This window comes from Micropterus salmoides, unplaced genomic scaffold (assembly GCF_014851395.1).
Source record: "Micropterus salmoides isolate LMB-PRFRI ecotype aquatic unplaced genomic scaffold, ASM1485139v1 Ms_hic_scaffold_2, whole genome shotgun sequence".
Lineage (NCBI taxonomy): Eukaryota > Metazoa > Chordata > Actinopteri > Centrarchiformes > Centrarchidae > Micropterus > Micropterus salmoides.
The window spans coordinates 52,650,830-52,669,877 of NW_024041150.1; the positions used below are offsets into that span (position 1 = coordinate 52,650,830).

General features: G+C 44.7%; 1 protein-coding gene and 1 long non-coding RNA gene across 4 annotated transcripts in view; one reads left to right on the forward strand and one right to left on the reverse strand.

Moving 5' to 3' along the window:
• LOC119912613 (butyrophilin-like protein 2) overlaps positions 1 to 14,946 on the forward strand; it is a 566,400-nt gene extending 551,454 nt beyond the window's left edge. For 2 of the 3 annotated variants that reach the window (XM_038731889.1, XM_038731888.1), the window contains exons 5-8: positions 10 to 330; positions 6,201 to 6,530; positions 13,004 to 13,333; positions 13,404 to 14,946. In XM_038731889.1, the coding sequence (XP_038587817.1) occupies positions 10 to 330; positions 6,201 to 6,530; positions 13,004 to 13,333; positions 13,404 to 13,468 (1,046 nt within the window). In that variant the 3' untranslated portion in view covers positions 13,469 to 14,946. The remainder of the gene's footprint in view (positions 1 to 9; positions 331 to 6,200; positions 6,531 to 13,003; positions 13,334 to 13,403) is intronic. The other variant, XM_038731891.1, reaches the window with a different exon arrangement.
• Positions 4,729 to 9,166, reverse strand: LOC119912817. Its single transcript, XR_005446268.1, has 3 exons — positions 8,550 to 9,166; positions 8,173 to 8,302; positions 4,729 to 5,551 (listed from the first exon to the last, which is right to left on the reverse strand). It is a non-coding gene; the product is annotated as an uncharacterized LOC119912817 (long non-coding RNA).
• Positions 14,947 to 19,048: the final 4,102 nt, after the last annotated feature.

The following is a 19,048-nucleotide window of genomic DNA, read 5'->3' on the forward strand; positions in this document are numbered from 1 at the left end:
TCCTCTCAGTCTACCAGGTGGAGGTGGATTCAGGGGTGGAGTCTGTCCTGCTGCCCTGCAAAACCACAGTTCACCTGCCTGAAGACGGCACAGTGGAGTGGAGGGACGAAGATTACAGGAAGGTTCACGTATATAAGAACGGCTCTGAACAGCCTGAAGAACAGGACCCGCTTTACAGAGACCGAACAGAGATGAAGAGAAACCTGCTGAGACCTGGAGACCTCAGTCTGACCCTGAAACACCCCACAGACAGTGACATCTACACCTGCACCATCTACAGCAGGAAGAGAAAAATCCTGATGAAGAAACAAGTGAAGCTTGAGGTCAAAGGTCAGTGCTGTAGATACAGGTCAGAGCTGTAGATACAGGTCAGAGCTGTGGATACAGGTCAGAGGTCAGAGCTGTGGATACAGGTCAGAGGTCAGAGCTGTGGATACAGGTCAGAGGTCAGAGCTGTGGATACAGGTCAGAGGTCAGAGCTGTGGATAAAGGTCAGAGGTCAGAGCTGTGGATACTGGTCAGAGCTGTAGATACAGGTCAGAGGTCAGAGCTGTGGATAAAGGTCAGAGGTCAGAGCTGTGGATACTGGTCAGAGCTGTGGATACAGGTCAGAGGTCAGAGCTGTGGATAAAGGTCAGAGCTGTGGATACAGGTCAGAGGTCAGAGCTGTGGATACAGGTCAGTGCTGTGGATACAGGTCAGAGGTCAGAGCTGTGGATACAGGTCAGTGCTGTGGATACAGGTCAGAGGTCAGAGCTGTGGATACAGGTCAGAGGTCAGAGCTGTGGATACAGGTCAGAGGTCAGAGCTGTGGATACAGGTCAGAGCTGTGGATACAGGTCAGTGCTGTGGATACAGGTCAGAGGTCAGAGCTGTGGATACAGGTCAGAGGTCAGAGCTGTGGATAAAGGTCAGTGCTGTGGATACAGGTCAGAGGTCAGAGCTGTGGATACAGGTCAGAGCTGTGGATACAGGTCAGAGCTGTGGATACTGGTCAGAGCTGTGGATACAGGTCAGAGGTCAGAGCTGTGGATAAAGGTCAGAGCTGTGGATACAGGTCAGAGGTCAGAGCTGTGGATACAGGTCAGAGGTCAGAGCTGTGGATACAGGTCAGAGCTGTGGATAAAGGTCAGAGGTCAGAGCTGTGGATACTGGTCAGAGCTGTAGATACAGTTCAGAGGTCAGAGCTGTGGATACAGGTCAGAGGTCAGAGCTGTGGATACAGGTCAGAGGTCAGCTGTGGATACAGGTCAGAGCTGTGGATACAGGTCAGAGGTCAGAGCTGTGGATACAGGTCAGAGGTCAGAGCTGTGGATAAAGGTCAGAGGTCAGAGCTGTGGATACTGGTCAGAGCTGTAGATACAGGTCAGAGGTCAGAGCTGTGGATAAAGGTCAGAGGTCAGAGCTGTGGATACTGGTCAGAGCTGTGGATACAGGTCAGAGGTCAGAGCTGTGGATAAAGGTCAGAGCTGTGGATACAGGTCAGAGGTCAGAGCTGTGGATACAGGTCAGTGCTGTGGATACAGGTCAGAGGTCAGAGCTGTGGATACAGGTCAGAGGTCAGAGCTGTGGATACAGGTCAGTGCTGTGGATACAGGTCAGAGGTCAGAGCTGTGGATACAGGTCAGAGGTCAGAGCTGTGGATACAGGTCAGTGCTGTGGATACAGGTCAGAGGTCAGAGCTGTGGATACAGGTCAGTGCTGTGGATACAGGTCAGAGGTCAGAGCTGTGGATACAGGTCAGAGGTCAGAGCTGTGGATACAGGTCAGAGCTGTGGATACAGGTCAGTGCTGTGGATACAGGTCAGAGGTCAGAGCTGTGGATACAGGTCAGAGGTCAGAGCTGTGGATAAAGGTCAGTGCTGTGGATACAGGTCAGAGGTCAGAGCTGTGGATACAGGTCAGTGCTGTGGATACAGGTCAGAGGTCAGAGCTGTGGATACAGGTCAGTGCTGTGGATACAGGTCAGAGGTCAGAGCTGTGGATACAGGTCAGAGGTCAGAGCTGTGGATAAAGGTCAGTGCTGTGGATACAGGTCAGAGGTCAGAGCTGTGGATACAGGTCAGAGGTCAGAGCTGTGGATACAGGTCAGTGCTGTGGATACAGGTCAGAGGTCAGAGCTGTGGATACAGGTCAGAGGTCAGAGCTGTGGATAAAGGTCAGTGCTGTGGATACAGGTCAGAGGTCAGAGCTGTGGATACAGGTCAGAGGTCAGAGCTGTGGATACAGGTCAGTGCTGTGGATACAGGTCAGAGGTCAGAGCTGTGGATACAGGTCAGAGCTGTGGATACAGGTCAGAGGTCAGAGCTGTGGATACAGGTCAGAGGTCAGAGCTGTGGATACAGGTCAGAGCTGTGGATAAAGGTCAGAGGTCAGAGCTGTGGATAAAGGTCAGAGGTCAGAGCTGTGGATACTGGTCAGAGCTGTAGATACAGGTCAGAGGTCAGAGCTGTGGATACTGGTCAGAGCTGTGGATACAGGTCAGAGGTCAGAGCTGTGGATACAGGTCAGAGGTCAGAGCTGTGGATAAAGGTCAGAGCTGTGGATACAGGTCAGTGCTGTGGATACAGGTCAGAGGTCAGAGCTGTGGATACAGGTCAGAGGTCAGAGCTGTGGATACAGGTCAGAGGTCAGAGCTGTGGATACAGGTCAGAGCTGTGGATACAGGTCAGAGGTCAGAGCTGTGGATACAGGTCAGAGGTCAGAGCTGTGGATAAAGGTCAGAGGTCAGAGCTGTGGATAAAGGTCAGAGGTCAGAGCTGTGGATAAAGGTCAGAGGTCAGAGCTGTGGATACTGGTCAGAGGTCAGAGCTGTGGATAAAGGTCAGAGGTCAGAGCTGTGGATACAGGTCAGAGGTCAGAGCTGTGGATACAGGTCAGAGGTCAGAGCTGTGGATACTGGTCAGAGCTGTGGATACAGGTCAGAGGTCAGAGCTGTGGATACAGGTCAGAGGTCAGAGCTGTGGATAAAGGTCAGAGCTGTGGATACAGGTCAGAGGTCAGAGCTGTGGATACAGGTCAGTGCTGTGGATACAGGTCAGAGGTCAGAGCTGTGGATACAGGTCAGAGGTCAGAGCTGTGGATAAAGGTCAGAGCTGTGGATACAGGTCAGAGGTCAGAGCTGTGGATACAGGTCAGTGCTGTGGATACAGGTCAGAGGTCAGAGCTGTGGATACAGGTCAGAGGTCAGAGCTGTAGATACAGGTCAGAGCTGTAGATACAGGTCAGAGGTCAGAGCTGTGGATACTGGTCAGAGCTGTGGATACTGGTCAGAGGTCAGAGCTGTGGATACAGGTCAGAGCTGTGGATACAGGTCAGAGCTGTGGATACAGGTCAGAGCTGTGGATACTGGTCAGAGCTGTGGATACAGGTCAGAGCTGTGGATACAGGTCAGAGCTGTGGATACTGGTCAGAGCTGTGGATACAGGTCAGAGGTCAGAGCTGTGGATACAGGTCAGAGCTGTGGATACTGGTCAGAGCTGTGGATACAGGTCAGAGGTCAGAGCTGTGGATAAAGGTCAGAGGTCAGAGCTGTGGATACTGGTCAGAGCTGTGGATAAAGGTCAGAGGTCAGAGCTGTGGATACTGGTCAGAGCTGTAGATACAGTTCAGAGGTCAGAGCTGTGGATACTGGTCAGAGCTGTGGATACAGGTCAGAGGTCAGAGCTGTGGATACAGGTCAGAGGTCAGAGCTGTGGATACAGGTCAGAGCTGTGGATACTGGTCAGAGCTGTGGATACAGGTCAGAGGTCAGAGCTGTGGATAAAGGTCAGAGGTCAGAGCTGTGGATACAGGTCAGAGCTGTGGATAAAGGTCAGAGGTCAGAGCTGTGGATACTGGTCAGAGCTGTGGATACAGGTCAGAGGTCAGAGCTGTGGATACAGGTCAGAGGTCAGAGCTGTGGATACAGGTCAGAGCTGTGGATAAAGGTCAGAGGTCAGAGCTGTGGATACTGGTCAGAGCTGTAGATACAGTTCAGAGGTCAGAGCTGTGGATACAGTTCAGAGGTCAGAGCTGTGGATACAGGTCAGAGGTCAGAGCTGTGGATACAGGTCAGAGCTGTGGATACAGGTCAGAGGTCAGAGCTGTGGATAAAGGTCAGAGGTCAGAGCTGTGGATACAGGTCATAGCTCAAATGTCAGTGCTGTAGATACAGTTCAGAGGTCAGAGCTGTGGATACAAGTCAGAGGTCAGAGCTGTGGATACAGGTCAGTGCTGTGGATACAGGTCAGAGGTCAGAGCTGTGGATACAGGTCAGAGGTCAAATGTCAGTGCTGTAGATACAGGTCAGAGGTCAGAGCTGTAGCTACAGGTCAGAGGTCAGAGCTGTAGATACAGGTCAGAGCTGTGGATACAGGTCAGAGGTCAGAGCTGTGGATACAGGTCTGAGGTCAAATGTCAGTGCTGTAGATACAGGTCAGAGGTCAGAGCTGTAGCTACAGGTCAGAGGTCAGAGCTGTGGATACAGGTCAGAGGTCAGAGCTGTGGATACAGGTCAGAGGTCAGAGCTGTGGATACAGGTCAGTGCTGTGGATACAGGTCAGAGGTCAGAGCTGTGGATACAGGTCAGAGGTCAAATGTCAGTGCTGTAGATACAGGTCAGAGGTCAGAGCTGTAGATACAGGTCAGAGGTCAGAGCTGTGGATACAGGTCAGAGGTCAGAGCTGTGGATACAGGTCAGAGGTCAGAGCTGTGGATACAGGTCTGAGGTCAAATGTCAGTGCTGTAGATACAGGTCAGAGGTCAGAGCTGTAGCTACAGGTCAGAGGTCAGAGCTGTGGATACAGGTCAGAGGTCAGAGCTGTAGCTACAGGTCAGAGGTCAGAGCTGTGGATACAGGTCAGAGTCTGGATCCTTCCAGCTCCTGGTTCAGGTTCAGGAAAGATTGAGGAACCTAAACCACTATCTGAACTTGAACCAAAGTGTTTTAGTATCTGAAGTAGCAGCAGGTGGGACTCAGGACCTCTAAGTGAAACATGCATGTGAACTTCCTGGACTGTGACAAACGCTGCCAGTGAACAGAATCCAGGCAGAAAGGATTTTTCTTTCTAAACATGTTTGTCAGAAACATTTAGTTGATATTAAAGCTTATTTGTAAGAGAAAGCCTTTATATTTATGATCAATATCTGTAAACATCAATCAGAGAGTTCCATCCAGTTTCTGTCTTCCAAAGCCAAACAGTCCATCTAAAAGTGATCCAGAGAGGTTTCTCTCTTCCAGGTCATAGTTTCTTCTCAAAGACTGAAGGAGTCCCAGCTGCAATCATTTCTTCAGTCCGTAGATAAAAGCACCTCACTGCTGAAATCCAAAGATGTGATGTCATTCTTATAATCAGCTTAAAATCTGACGCTTTGATTCATTAAACATCTTTTTCAACATTTTATTCCAGATGAAGTATTTGTTGCCTAAATCTTCTCTCTGAATAAATCAGTGCTACAAATTCTCAGATGTTCGTGTAAAAAACAGACTTCAGTGATCCAGTTTTCACAGTCGGCTCTTTTATGTTGCTTCTTGTCTCCAAACATCCTGTTTCTCCCACAAACACCTCATCTGAAATAATAAAGAGATCAGCTTCAGTTTTTAAAAAGAGGCTCATCTGCTTGAATACAGTGAATTCTTAATGAAGTTTGTTGTGTCCAGCAGCTGCAGGAGAATCCAGCGACTCTTTGATTTAATAGCATCAGGTTTTTCAGACTGGATTCATGTGATGTTCACAGTTTCACACAGACCTTCTGTTCAATGGATCAATAAAGCTGCATTTCCACCACAGCAACTCTACCCCGGAACTAAGAACCTTTGGAGGAACACACTGCGTTTCCACCAGAGGGACCAGGGTCTAAATTTAGTTCTCTTTAGGTCTTTATTTTACCCCCAAAAACGTCCCTGTTCGGATGTAGTACTTTCCAAAAGTACCGTTACTTTGAATATCGACTGGATATGTTAAACATTATAAAGGTAGCTGAGCTGCTGTTTCAGTGATTGACATGTTTTTATGTCTGATGTAAAACAGGACATGATTCTGTGTAAGAGTTGATATTTTTCTCCACAAATGAGAGTTAAAACTTCCACCTGACAATACAACTAATGATCGTAGAGACACCAAAGACAACACTGTCTCTGTTAGATGGAACAATGGGACATATTTCAGAGTTCCTGCTGCTGTCTGTACAGCTGATGTTGTGCTTTGTTGTCCTCTCAGTCCACCAGGTGGTGGAGGTGGATTCAGGGGTGAAGTCTGTCCTGCTGCCCTGCAAAACCACAGTTCACCTGCCTGAAGACGTCACAGTGGAGTGGACAGCTAGAGATGACAGGAAGCTCCACGTATATAAGAACGGCTCTGACCAGCCTGAAGAACAGCACAGTTTTTACAGAGACCGAACAGAGATGAAGAGAAACCTGCTGAGAACTGGAGACCTCAGTCTGACCCTGAAATACCCCACAGACATAGACACTAACACCTACACCTGCACCGTCTACAGCAGGAAGAGACACATCCTGATGACGAAACAAGCGACGCTCAAGGTCAAAGGTCAGTGTTGTAGATACAGGTCTTTTTCAAGCTATCTGAAACTTGTAGGGGCCCAAACACTAAGCAAATATATATACATTTTTGAAGTATATATTGTCTAAATAAATACTACAAATATATGAAGCAGATGCTACATCTACAGTATAATTTATAACCCACATACAGAAAATCCTAAGAGCTAAACTCAAGGACACTTCGACGCGCAACCAGGAGTGTGAATGTTAGTTTCCGTTTGAGCACTTAGGCTCAGTGTGTGAATGTGCGTGACTGGTGAATGCAGATGTAGTGTAAAAGCGCTTTGAGTGGGTCGAAAAGACTAGAAAGGTGCAATACAAGTATGGAGCATTTACATTTACAACTTTGAAGATAGTGGAGGCCCCCCTTAGAGCCACAAACAACAGGTCCCTAGCACCCTGAAGGTAAGTCTGACTGGAAATCAGCTAGGCTGTATTAAAATGTAAACCTATATTAATCAAATGCTTAATAAAAGCATAAAGTGACAGGTTGGCTGAGATATAAATGAGATGTGAATGAGATAAATGAACCCATAAAACACACACTAGCTGATATGCAGTAAATATAATGACCAGCAGACACATTAACCCAGCTCAAGAGGGGCTCACAATCAATGTAGGCTACTAGTGGCAAGTTCATCTCACATGCAGGATGAGCTAGACCATCAGAACAGAACAAGGACAAGAAAACCACCAAGACAGTGACTCCCTACCTGAAACCTAAACTAAACTAAACACAGCTTTGTACAGTTGTTGCATTTATATTATTTTGTACACATGTAGGCTATGTATAAAAGATAATAGAAAACGTGTTCAAATCCCACCAACTACCAGCCGATCCCTAGTTCTCCCCAGCAAAGTTAGCCTCCCTTCAACGTTACATGGGGCTCTCCTCGTAACAGCGTTCACCCACTGCTATGCTGCGGCCAGATGGCGCCCTGACCCGGGCTGTCTTGATGGATAAAGCAATCATTGCAGGCCAGCCATACAGAACGCAACGTGCCAGCTATTCATGCGCAGGAGCACAACACACTTGCTGATCAATCCGTGCATCTCTAGCTGTAGAAGGTGACTTACAATCCAACAAGCTGGTAAACAAGCTAGGTGATGTTATAACATCGTGGGCTCATGGAGAAATGATCAGTTATCAGAACTTTTTGTCAGGATTAATTTCTTAATGACTCAACATCATCTGTATTAAAGACAAATAAATCAGTTCATCTGATGTTTAAAGTGAAGAAAACAGCCCTGCCAGTCTGCTTAACAACTCCTGAAGGATTGAACTGGTTTTCTGCCACTGGACTGCTGTGAGAGGAAAAGCAGGCAGTGGACCAAACCACTGTGAGACAAGAGAGGGGGGACTCAAAATATTTCTAAACTTAAAACACACTTTTACCACAATACTATCCAAAATATCAGCATCAAAAAATCTCCATCTGGAAGAGCACTGTGCCACATTGGAAGGTCTTTTGCAGACTTCTGTTGGTTCACTGTCTTCCATGCTACCTTTTGTCTTTTTCTTTTTGTAGCAGCAGCTGATTACCCTCTTGCAGTAGTAGTACTGGTGCTAGAAAGTGCCTCATGATCTCCATCAGAGTCTTCATAACTGCTTCTCCTGCTTTCATCACCTGGTGTAGGAATGTAGTCTTCATCACTTTTCCCACTGAGACAGCTGTTATCACTTTCGACTGGTGGAACCCTGGTTTCAAGTCCAGCCAATCGCTTCCCATAGAGCATCCATATGTTCATCATTTTGTTCTGTGTTGAAACAAAGGGGCAGAAATTGCATTTATATTCCAACATGCTATTTTTGTAATTATTATAGATATTAACTAAACTAAAGAAAATGCATGCGAGTGCTGAAATCCATTAACTACTGCATTATTTATACATAGCCATTATAGCTGAATGTCGCGAATTTGCAACAAACAGAAATCTTCAAATAAAGTAAAAAATATTAAGAAAACAATAAGGTGGTACATATTTTTATCTTAGCACAACTTACCTCATATTGGGCAATTTCTCCAAATTTGAAGCCTCAAAACGCACATGTTGCTAACCACAGTGTTTGCTTTCATGAACCGGATGTAGTTACAACTCCGCCCGGTCCTATGAGAAACCAGTGCATAAAAAAGGTTCCTAGGTACGTATCGAATATGCACAAACAGGCATTAGCGGAATACATACACTATCTCGTCTGCAGTCTGAATAGAAACTGTGTGTTAAGGGGTTAATACACAAGTGTTCATATTAGCAACATGCTACAGGTGGTGAATAATAGGCCTTATCATACAGCTGCATCTGTATCAAGGGAAGCCACCTTAATATTTTATAATGATACATAGGGACCTAGGTTACCCACAGCAGTGAGGGCCAACGCCAGGCTGACAAAATAACATCAGCTAGTCAGCCATTAGGACAGTTAGCCGAAGCTGCAGCTGCATCAGTAAACTATGCTAGCTACATAAACAATGTCAAATAGCTTCTGCTGCGCTGTTGGACTCTGAGCGATCAGCAGCAGCAGGTGACAGTCTCACTTTATGATAGCGGTATGATTATAATATTATCATTAACCTTAACTGGAGCGTAACCCAGTATAAACAGTAGAGTCTAAAAGAGTTCATTAGAAGTTAATCTGAGATTAAAAGTCATTTCATGTTGATGAACAAGGTAAAAACATGGAGATGTATTTTATTAAAAACTGTTATATGTTGTATGATAAATAACTCTAACACGATAATGTTGAGTTAAAAACAGCATTTTTATGTTCAACTGGTAAAACTGTGCTAATTGAGCTGGAGTCTAATAGTGGGCTGTCATTGGTTGGAGGAGTGCATGATGGGAAATCAAGGTCAGGAAAGGAGGAGAGCGGCAGAAGGAGGATGGCGTCTTTGAGCCCGGGAGTGGAAATGTTTGAAAATGTTGAGAGTATGGCGAGTGAACGGGATGGTGAGCGAGGAGAACGGCAGGAGGTAACATGGAAGAGACCAAGAAGGAAGAACTCTGTGTCCAGTCACAGTGAGTCGGAACAACAGAACCAACTGAAAAAAGAGAGGAAAACAAACGGGACGGGAGAGAGGAAAGTGGAGATGGAGTTCAGAGAAGTTTCTGGTAGTAAACTACATCCAGTGAAACTTCCAAAGAGATCGGACACATTAGACAAGCAAGATTTCTGAGTAAAGGGAAGATGTTGATTGAAGCAGTCAGTAGAGTTCAACAGATACTGAAGATGAAGACCTTGAATGAAGTTCAAATTAAAAGTCCCGTTCCTGGGGCTAATCGTAAGGTTAGAGGAGCGATCAGTGGAGTTCCATTAGATATTGCTATTGAAGAAATGAAGAAAGAAATGAAAGGAGACAGAGTCACGGCAGTGAAGCGTCTTCCTACTAGATATCAGGGGAAATTAGTTGATAGTCTGTCCTACTGCAGTTTGAGGGAGACGTGCCTCAGAAAGTAATGATTGGCTGCATGAGCTTTAATGTGAGGGAGTTTGTACCTCAGCCGTTACGTTGCTTTAAATGTCAGAGAATCGGACATGTGGCAGATCAGTGTAAATCTAAGGGTGTGCTGGAGAACATGAATATGGCCGCTGCGCAGTAGTCACTAAAACTAAATGTTGTAACTGTGGGGGGAACATAGTGCTGCTTACCAGGGATGAGGAGTTCAAAAAAGAGCAAAAGATATTCAGAGATACAAAATAAAGTATCATACGCTGAAGCAGCAAAACAAGTCTCATTGATAGTGACAGCAGATTCTCAGCAAAGGACTTCCCTAAACTACCACAGACGCAGAACACGAGTGCCATAAAGTGTTCACATAAGTGTGCAGTTAAAGACGATGCTCTGATAGTGGAGAAGTTTCCATTTGTAGCTTTCATAGGTTTGGTAGTGAACGTAGCGCTGCAGCAGACAAAGAAAAGGTCCAGGCTGAGGACTATTGTTGAGGCAGCAAAAGATTATTTGGGGATCACGGAGATGACTGTAGACATGTTACATGAAATGTCAGCACCGAATGACGGAACATCTCAGTTTAGTGACTAAGTTCATAAAGGGTTTCCTTATCCTTCAGTGGAACGCCAGAAGCCTGATTGCAAACGCACAAGAATTTAAGAGAAATGTGCAACAGTTAAATGTAAAGCCTGACGTTATCTGTATTCAAGAAACATTCATAGTTCAGATAATTTGACAGAAGAAGGTAAAATCAGAAGACGGCAAACATTAGCTAGATACCCGGAGGTACTCGAGAACAGAAACTCTAATCAGAGTCCTCTAGATGAGGCCTTTACCGTGCCTGAGCTGAGGAGGGCTCTGAGTAAGAGTAAAAGAACGACACCTGCTAAAGACAATATGAGCTTTACTATGATAGAACATTTAAATGCTTCTGCATTGGGTAAAGTACTGGAGTTATTGAACAAGGTTTGGGAGGAGGGGAAGCTTCCAGTAGGGTGGAAAGAAGCAATTATTATTCAGATTAAGAAACCTGGGAAAGATCCTACAGATCCTGATCATTACAGACCGACAGCTTTAACTTCACATGTGTGTAAAACCATGGAGAAAATGATTCCAGAAAGAATAACATACTACTTAGAAAGAAATGAGCTTCTTTCAGCACTTCAGAGTGGATTTAGAAGGGGGCGTAGTACTCTGGACCCTTTAATATGTTTGGAAACTGATGTTAGGAAAGCTCAAGCTAATAAAGAGGGGGTGCTAGCTGTTTTCTTTGATATAGAGAAGGCGCAGGAGGTCTTTTAATACAGCGAGATAAAATGGGTATTGGAGGTAAAATGTAGAACTGGATCAAAGGTTTCTTATCTGGTAGCTACATAATAAGGAGCAAATATTACAATTACTTAGATATGTATACAGACGGATCTAAAGATGAAGAGGACGAGGGAGGAATAGGAATATATATAGCAACAATGAATGTAAGCATTGGGAAAAGATGACCTGATCAGGCTTCAGTGTACACGGCAGAGATGATGGTGATTATTGTAGGACTGCAGTGGGTTGAGGAAGTAAAACCAGACAGAGGGGTGTGTTGTGTTGATTCTCTAGCAGCCCTTTATAGTATTCAAAATATGAAATCTGATAGAGAAGATCTAATGCTAGAAATCCAACAGAGTTTATTTAGATTCCAGACACTACGGATAGATGTGAGATTCTGCTGGGTACCTGCCCACGTAGGTATAAAAGGGAATGAGAGAGCAGACAAAACAGCTAAAGAATCAACCGGGACGAACGATGTCATAAATACAGCCCTTGGAAAAGGAGAAGCTGAGGCGATAATCAGAAAAGAAACCATGAAGAAATGGCAGGACGGCTGGGATGTGGATAAAAGTGGAAGGAAATATTACAGCTTGTAAAAATCTATTAATGCTCAGGGAACAGAAGAGAGGAGAGCGTTTTAACCAGGCTGAGGTTTGATCATACAGGCTTAAATAAAACATTGTTTTAATGGGCAAAAGTCAATCAGACGTAGGAAATACAGGGATGAGAGGATGAGGCTGAATCAAAAGATGAGTCAGGCAGGAAGGAAGTGAACCTTGAAGGTTTATTAGGCCCAACAGGAGACGGAGTAAAGGACACACAGAAAGCTGTAGCACAATATCTGAAAAATATAGAGATATCAGAGATAGTGAGAGCAGCTGATGTTGGGGAGGACAGACAAATGTGTTGTAAATTATTACTGATGCAGTCAGAAACTCTCCAACCTCTTTGCAACCTGCAGCTTTGGCTTTTTTATCCAGCGCCCAGCAAAGAACTTTAAAAAATAAAAGGACCAATATTTCAGTGTAAAAATGCTCAGCAGGTGATCAGAAATGACGTCATAACAGGAAACCAGAATAATCCAGGAGATCATTTCCATGGATGGAAAGAATGAGATCAATAAGTTATTGATTTCCAGTATTGATCAAGAAGAAAGCTGAAAGAAACCAAATGTGTTGATCACAGAACAAAGAAATGCAGCTTTAATAGTTTGGATCAATGAAAGATTGATGCTCAGTTCTCTTCACATCATGTTGAAGCCGTTTGGAAAGAAAAGTGGGCTCAGAGTCGGCAGAAGAAAAGGCCAAATATTGATGAAGCAGGAAGAGCAGTTTGGGATCAGATCCAGATCAGATGTTTGTGTGTCTCGGTGTTCTGGACTGATGTTGAACATGTGGAGCTGAGATTCATTTACAGAACAGAGATGAAAACATTTGAAAGCTTCTTCTCTTCAAAGTTCAGCTTTAGATCCAGAAATGTAAAAGTCCAGCAGCTCAACACTGACAGGAGACATTACTGTGAAGCAGCACATGGACAAAACAATCCCAGCAGCATCAAGACTCTGATCATCTCCAACAGCTTCCTGTGTTTCTGTCCCCTGTTAGCTGCTGCTCTCATCTGCTTCTGTCAATAAAGTTATTCAAACTGCTGCTGCTGTCTGTGCAGCTCATGTTCTGCTTTGTTGTCCTCTCAGTCTGTCAGGTGGAGGTGGAGGAGGGGGCGGAGTCTGTCCTGCTGCCCTGCAAGACCACAGACAACCTGCCTGAAGACGTCACAGTGAGGTGGATCCACTATGATCCCTATGAGATGGTCCACGTGTATCAGAACGGCTCTGACCAGCCTGACCAACAGGACCAGGATTACAGAGTCCGAACAGAGATGAAGGAAGACCTGCTGAGAACTGGAGACCTCAGTCTGACCCTGAAATCCCCCACAGTCAGAGACGGAGGAACATACAGGTGCAAAGTCTACGACAAGAACTGGAACACCATGAGAGAGAAAACAGTTGATCTCAGGGTCAAAGGTCAGTATGCAGACTGAGGTCAGAGTCTCTGTGTTTGTCTCTGTCTGACTGTCCTCTGTCTCCTCTGCAGAGAGAAGCAGGAACAGAAGCAGCTCCGCTGATCCAACTCCTCTGATGGCCGATCAACCTGTTTGATCTTTGATCATTGATCCGATCTGACTCTGGATCAGAGAGAAAATGGAGGTGAAGCAGCTGATGGAGGACGGATGAAGACAGGAGGACGCTTTGTCAGCTTCTTCTTCACTCTGACTCCTCCTACTGACTCTCACACACAGTCTACACACTCACTATTGATTCCTGCTGATCAGTGATGTCAGAGTGAGGTCAGCGTGATGTCACATGGCTTGAACGGGCGTGTTTCCTGTGAACCTCCCAGCGGCTGGATAACAGCTGCGGCTCTCTGGATATTTGTGGCTCGTTCTAATGCGTGCAGTCAAACAAACTTTATTTCTACAGACACAGAGAAGTCAGCAGCTGCAGGAAATCAGAACCACTGACAGGAAGTTAAGAGTCAAGTTAAACCACATGTCAGAACTTTCTACAGCAGCAGGATTTAGAAGATGCTGGAAGCTGCTGTCTTTAGATTTTGGACCCGTCACAATTTGTCACATTTTCTGAAGCCACAACAAATCTTGTTGAAAGGAAACAGTTGATTGAAGGTCCAGTTTCAAACGAAGAGTCAAAGCTTCTCTTTGTGTCGACTCCTTTAATGAGAACATTGAAAAGGACTCGAGTCCAAGTCTCAAGTGTCCAGCTCAGATTATTCCAGCACCAACCCTGGCAGGATGCAAGTTAAACAGAAAGCAACACATTTAGTGACAGAACAGAAAGCAGCCAGCTGTTAAAATGGACTCAGAGAATGAAGACACAATAAGATTTGATTCAGTCAGACTTTCACAAGAACAAAGGTTTGTTCAGCCTGAACACAAATGTGGTCTGTAGTGTTTTTGTAGTCCCTGTTTATTCAGCGCCTCTTCCTCCTCACTACACACTGGATCAAAGCACAGCAGTTAAACCCAGAGGCCTCCAGTGGACCTGGTTCAGGCCTCTGAAACATCTGGACTCTGTGATCTTTGTCTTCCAGCGTTGACATTTGGAGCAGGTATAAACAGACGTCACGTGATCTAGTTTGTTTGAAGCGTACCGAGTCCTTCAGACGTTGATCTCAGAACTCAGCAGAAACTCCACTTCTTTAGTCTCTTTCCTCCAGGTTCTGGTTTTTCTCGTCTCTCTGTTCATTCCTCAAAGATAAAGCTGGATTTTTCATTGAAGCTGAAACATTTCAGTAAATATGCCAGATTTAGCCAGAAGGCTGTTTTTCATCTGTAGTCAGTACAAGTCAACACAAAACAGACAACATAGTAAAACCAACCCAGGGACCAGTAGACTCCAGCACAATATACTAGCAGTCATTATGTTCCAGTACACAGGTCATGAACTGTTACCAGAGGAAATCAGAAGCTTACAGTAATCTGTTGGACTCAAAGATGTTATGTTATTAAAGTGCTGTTTATGCACTCAGATCTAATTCAATAATCTGGTTTCCTGCAGCGGTTTGAAGCCAAAATAAACATTTTGCTGTGATTTCATTTCAATAAACTGATCAAAATGATGCTGATTTGTTGAACATATGAATTCCTGCTCTGTCAGGTCTGTCTTCAAGATGACAAGCAAACATCTTTTAAAACGCTTGTTTTCTAAATGGAGTTCTGCTCAGTCAGGGCGATGCTATGCTAACTTGTTTCAAGTACGACGACGGCTGGAATCATCTATCAGACACAGATTCATTTTCAGACCTCACCAGGTAGTTCAGCTTCCCGCCTCTCTTTTCTCCCAGCATCCTCCTGTCTCGTCTGTAGAAATATGAACTAGTGGTCCACGCGGTCCTTGTGGTCCGGACCGGTTGCCGAGGGGTCCGTTGCTGGTCCAAAGCCACTGCACACCTCCTCTGTATAATAAAAGCTTTATTTGTAGAGCACTTTTCAACACGGGGAACAAAGAGCTTTAAAACAATCCATCTGTCAATAAAGGAAAATAAATGAGGCGTCACACAGTGAAAGCTTTTTGTAGAAATGTGTCTAAGAAGTGAGATGAAACCAGGAGCAGACTCTGAGCCTGTAGGGGCCCTGACAGCAGAGACCCTGTCCCCTTTGGCTTTGAGCCTAGACTTTGGAGCAGTTAGCAGAGCCCTACTAGAGGATCTCAGTCTGCGTCCTGGCTCATATGGGGATAAAAGCTCAGAGAAGGTGCGTGCCCATGTCTGGCCTTAAAAGTGATCAGAAGGATTTTAAAGTGCGTCCTAAAAGAAACAGGAAGCAGGACGCTCACACTGGGCTGATGTGCTCACATTTTCTGCAGCGAGCGGCAGCATTTGGACCAACTGTAGGTGATGAACTGATTTCTGACTCAGACAGGTATATAGGGAGGATATCGGTCTGCGGCTGAAATGAAAGACTTCACCTCGGCCGCATTTCTCAAATGATAAAAACAGAACAAGCTTACATGAGGTTCAAAACACAAGTCCTAGTTTCTGGCCGAGCTTCTTGTTCGCTTGGGTTTGTCCTGATTTCAGAAAGGAACGAACATCACAGAGGAAGACGCAGAGATGTTGATCCTCACAGGTACGTGAATCTAAACTATAACGTGGTTCATGCTGAACTTGAGCGCTCACTCTTTCTACACATCCTGGCAGAGAACGCTGGTGAGCTCCCAGCATCCTCTCCTGTACCTACTGAACGTGAGCGTTAAAGCGACGAGCGCCAAGAAATTTACTTTACGCAGCGCCTGGATTCACTTTCTTCTCGTCTCTGTTCATTCAGGATAAAGGAGGATTTTTTATTGAAGCTGAAACATTAAAACTTGAGCTGACATGTCTTCACCTCAGCTGGAGCCAATGTGACAGATGGAAATAATGTGTTTTACCAGTAAGTCACAGCAAGCATTTGAGTAAGCAAAATAGAAAAACAGTTAACGGGTTCATATTTAGTCATTTTAAAGCCATCCTCATATTTTAATGGTTTATCATATGTTATGGTTAAAGTTGTTATTGTAAGTTGCAGCAGTCACAGCAGTATTTTACTGTTATTTCTTATTTTTCATGTGCAAAATGTCATTCTAACAACAGCAGCAGTCAGTGTGAACAAGAGTGTTGTAGTTACTAGAGGGCTCCAGCAGGGGGAGCGTGAAACTGTTGCGCTATGTTACGGTGCACCTCGCTCCCTCCCTTCAGTCATTACACACGTGATCTGAGGAAAGTTTCTGTCCAGAAGTCTTTCATTCAGCTACTCCCCTTTATGGAACGCCAGCTAGCTCACAAACACGTGACGTTTGACACGTGGACAACATGTGGACAAAGTGCAAACAACGTGTGGTTGACGTGTTAATTTTTCACATGTTGTCAACCGCTATTAAACATGCTAAGGATCCTCTAATTTCTCTTCCTTTAGCATGCAGCCTATAAAAATGTAATATTTGGATTGCTGTTTAAGACTTAAAATAAATTAGTATTATATAATAATAATATTATTAAAGTTATACATTGTTTTCATCAAGACAAATTGCCCCCTTTTGCTCATTTACTGCCTATTTTGATAAACACATCAGAGGGAATTCATGCTTTTTACACCATTCATCAACTTTAGTTTTATATCTTAAAAAACATGAACAGTTGTGCGGGGGAAAATAACAGCAGTGGTACTCATTTGATGTTGGTGTAGGAAACAGACCATTGTAAAAAATACTGTATGTCTAAAACAACATGAAGCTTTTTCAGCATTTTAATGTAATTTAGGGCTTTGACCAGCAGGGGGCACATTGTGACTAATTATGGGGCTTGTTAAAACCTAAACGGACCTTGTTTAGATATTAGGCACACATATGTACACAGGTGATATTACCCTTTTTGATGAAATGTATAGCTTCCAAAGACTGTCGGGATTAGAATGAAAGTTTGTAATTAGGTCAGTAACTGATTTGACTTTCCTGACAGCAGATGTACACTACTGTGCCAAACTCCTAGGTCGTCCTCATCTTATTAAAGCCTAAAACCTGAGAAGTGTTTAGCCAGTTACAGCCTATTATACATAATAAGTTAGATATAATAATGTGGTTCAACAGTTTTAATTGTGCGCAATATTGTGCAAATGGTCTGATGGCTCTTGTTAAATATCAGCAGACTCCTCATTGTTGGCAATAAAATCACGAGTGTGGCTATATAGCTGCTTTCAAACTGCATTAAACTCGCTGTATGAAAGGTACGAAGCGTGAAAGGGGGGTCTGATTTGATCCACCTCTGCGCCAGGAACATGGGTAGTAACAGAGACGGAACGATGTCTGTGTGAAAAGCCACAGCCGGCATGCTGGTGTTGTGTCTGTTGGTCTTTTTCTGTCACAGCGCTGGTTCCGCAAAAATCGCATCACTATGTGAAAGCATGGTTGCGGGATTATGCTGCACGCTTTTGAATGAGCAAAATCGGCATATTGGAGATACTGGGGAAATGAAAATCATCATTTGTACCTTAATGGATGCAGATCAAACACTGGAACACACACATACTGCAGCACATGCTATGTTGTGAGCATGTGAAACAGCCACTTTATGACCAATTTGTGGAAGTGGGGGGAATTCTCCCAATGTGATCAAACAACCTTCTAGGTGGGAGTCCTGCACTTTAGCAATTGAGCTAACTGAGCACCTGTCAGGATCGCTGGGAGCGCAGAGCAGGTGAGAACCCAAATGCATGACACAGCGCTGAGATATAGTTCAAGGGTATTTAATCCAGGGCAAGACAACACAGGCATGAACCAAACTCACGAGTACAAGGAAACCGGTACATCCAAAAACCCAGAACAGGTAATGCATCAACTCGCAGAACAAACGACAACCGACTGAGCAGACATGCGACCGTGAACAGAAACACCAGACATTTATACACAGGGACTAACAAGCAGGGCGGGAGCAACACAGGTGACTGGGATCAGGGTTAACGAGGCAGAGAGACAGAAGGGGAAACAGAGAGGCTGGATGGCAGGCAGATTACTGGAGGTGAGCAGACATTACACAAGTACTGAACACTGAACATATCAAGGTAAGAAGTAACAGATCAGAATAATAAAAATAACAAACTAACCCAGACACCATCAGAGATATCACCACTAAACTAACACCAACAAGGAACACAGACTGAAGATAAAACAGAACTCAGATCAGTCGTGGGCAAAGCACTACAGAAGTACACAGACCAGGAACCTGTTTCAGAAAGCAGGTTCAACAAACTCTGAGTGTAAACCTGAACTCTGGGTTGAAGAACAAGTTCAGTCAACTCTCGTATGTTGAGCCTGATTGAAGCGCGTGCGTGGGGATGAAAAAAAGCCTCCGATACTACGATTCACCATGGCAACGGGTAAATAAAGGCAGGGCCTCCATTTTAATCGGGTGGAGCTAGAAATATGAATGCTGCCAACGCGGACCCTGATTGGCTGTAAAACACAGGAGTGGAGGATCGATACGTTAACAACGTTACATTTATACAGCGTTGCTCATTCATCATTTACCAGACTGGAATTTCCTTAATGATTGATAAAGAGCTGGAATTCTCCTCCAGCCTGTTTTAAAAAGCTACAGGCCTGTTTATCCAGCTGTAACCTGACGGGACTAAATGCCGGTGGCAATAACTGAAGATGAAAATATTAATGGAACAGATTAGACACAGTTTA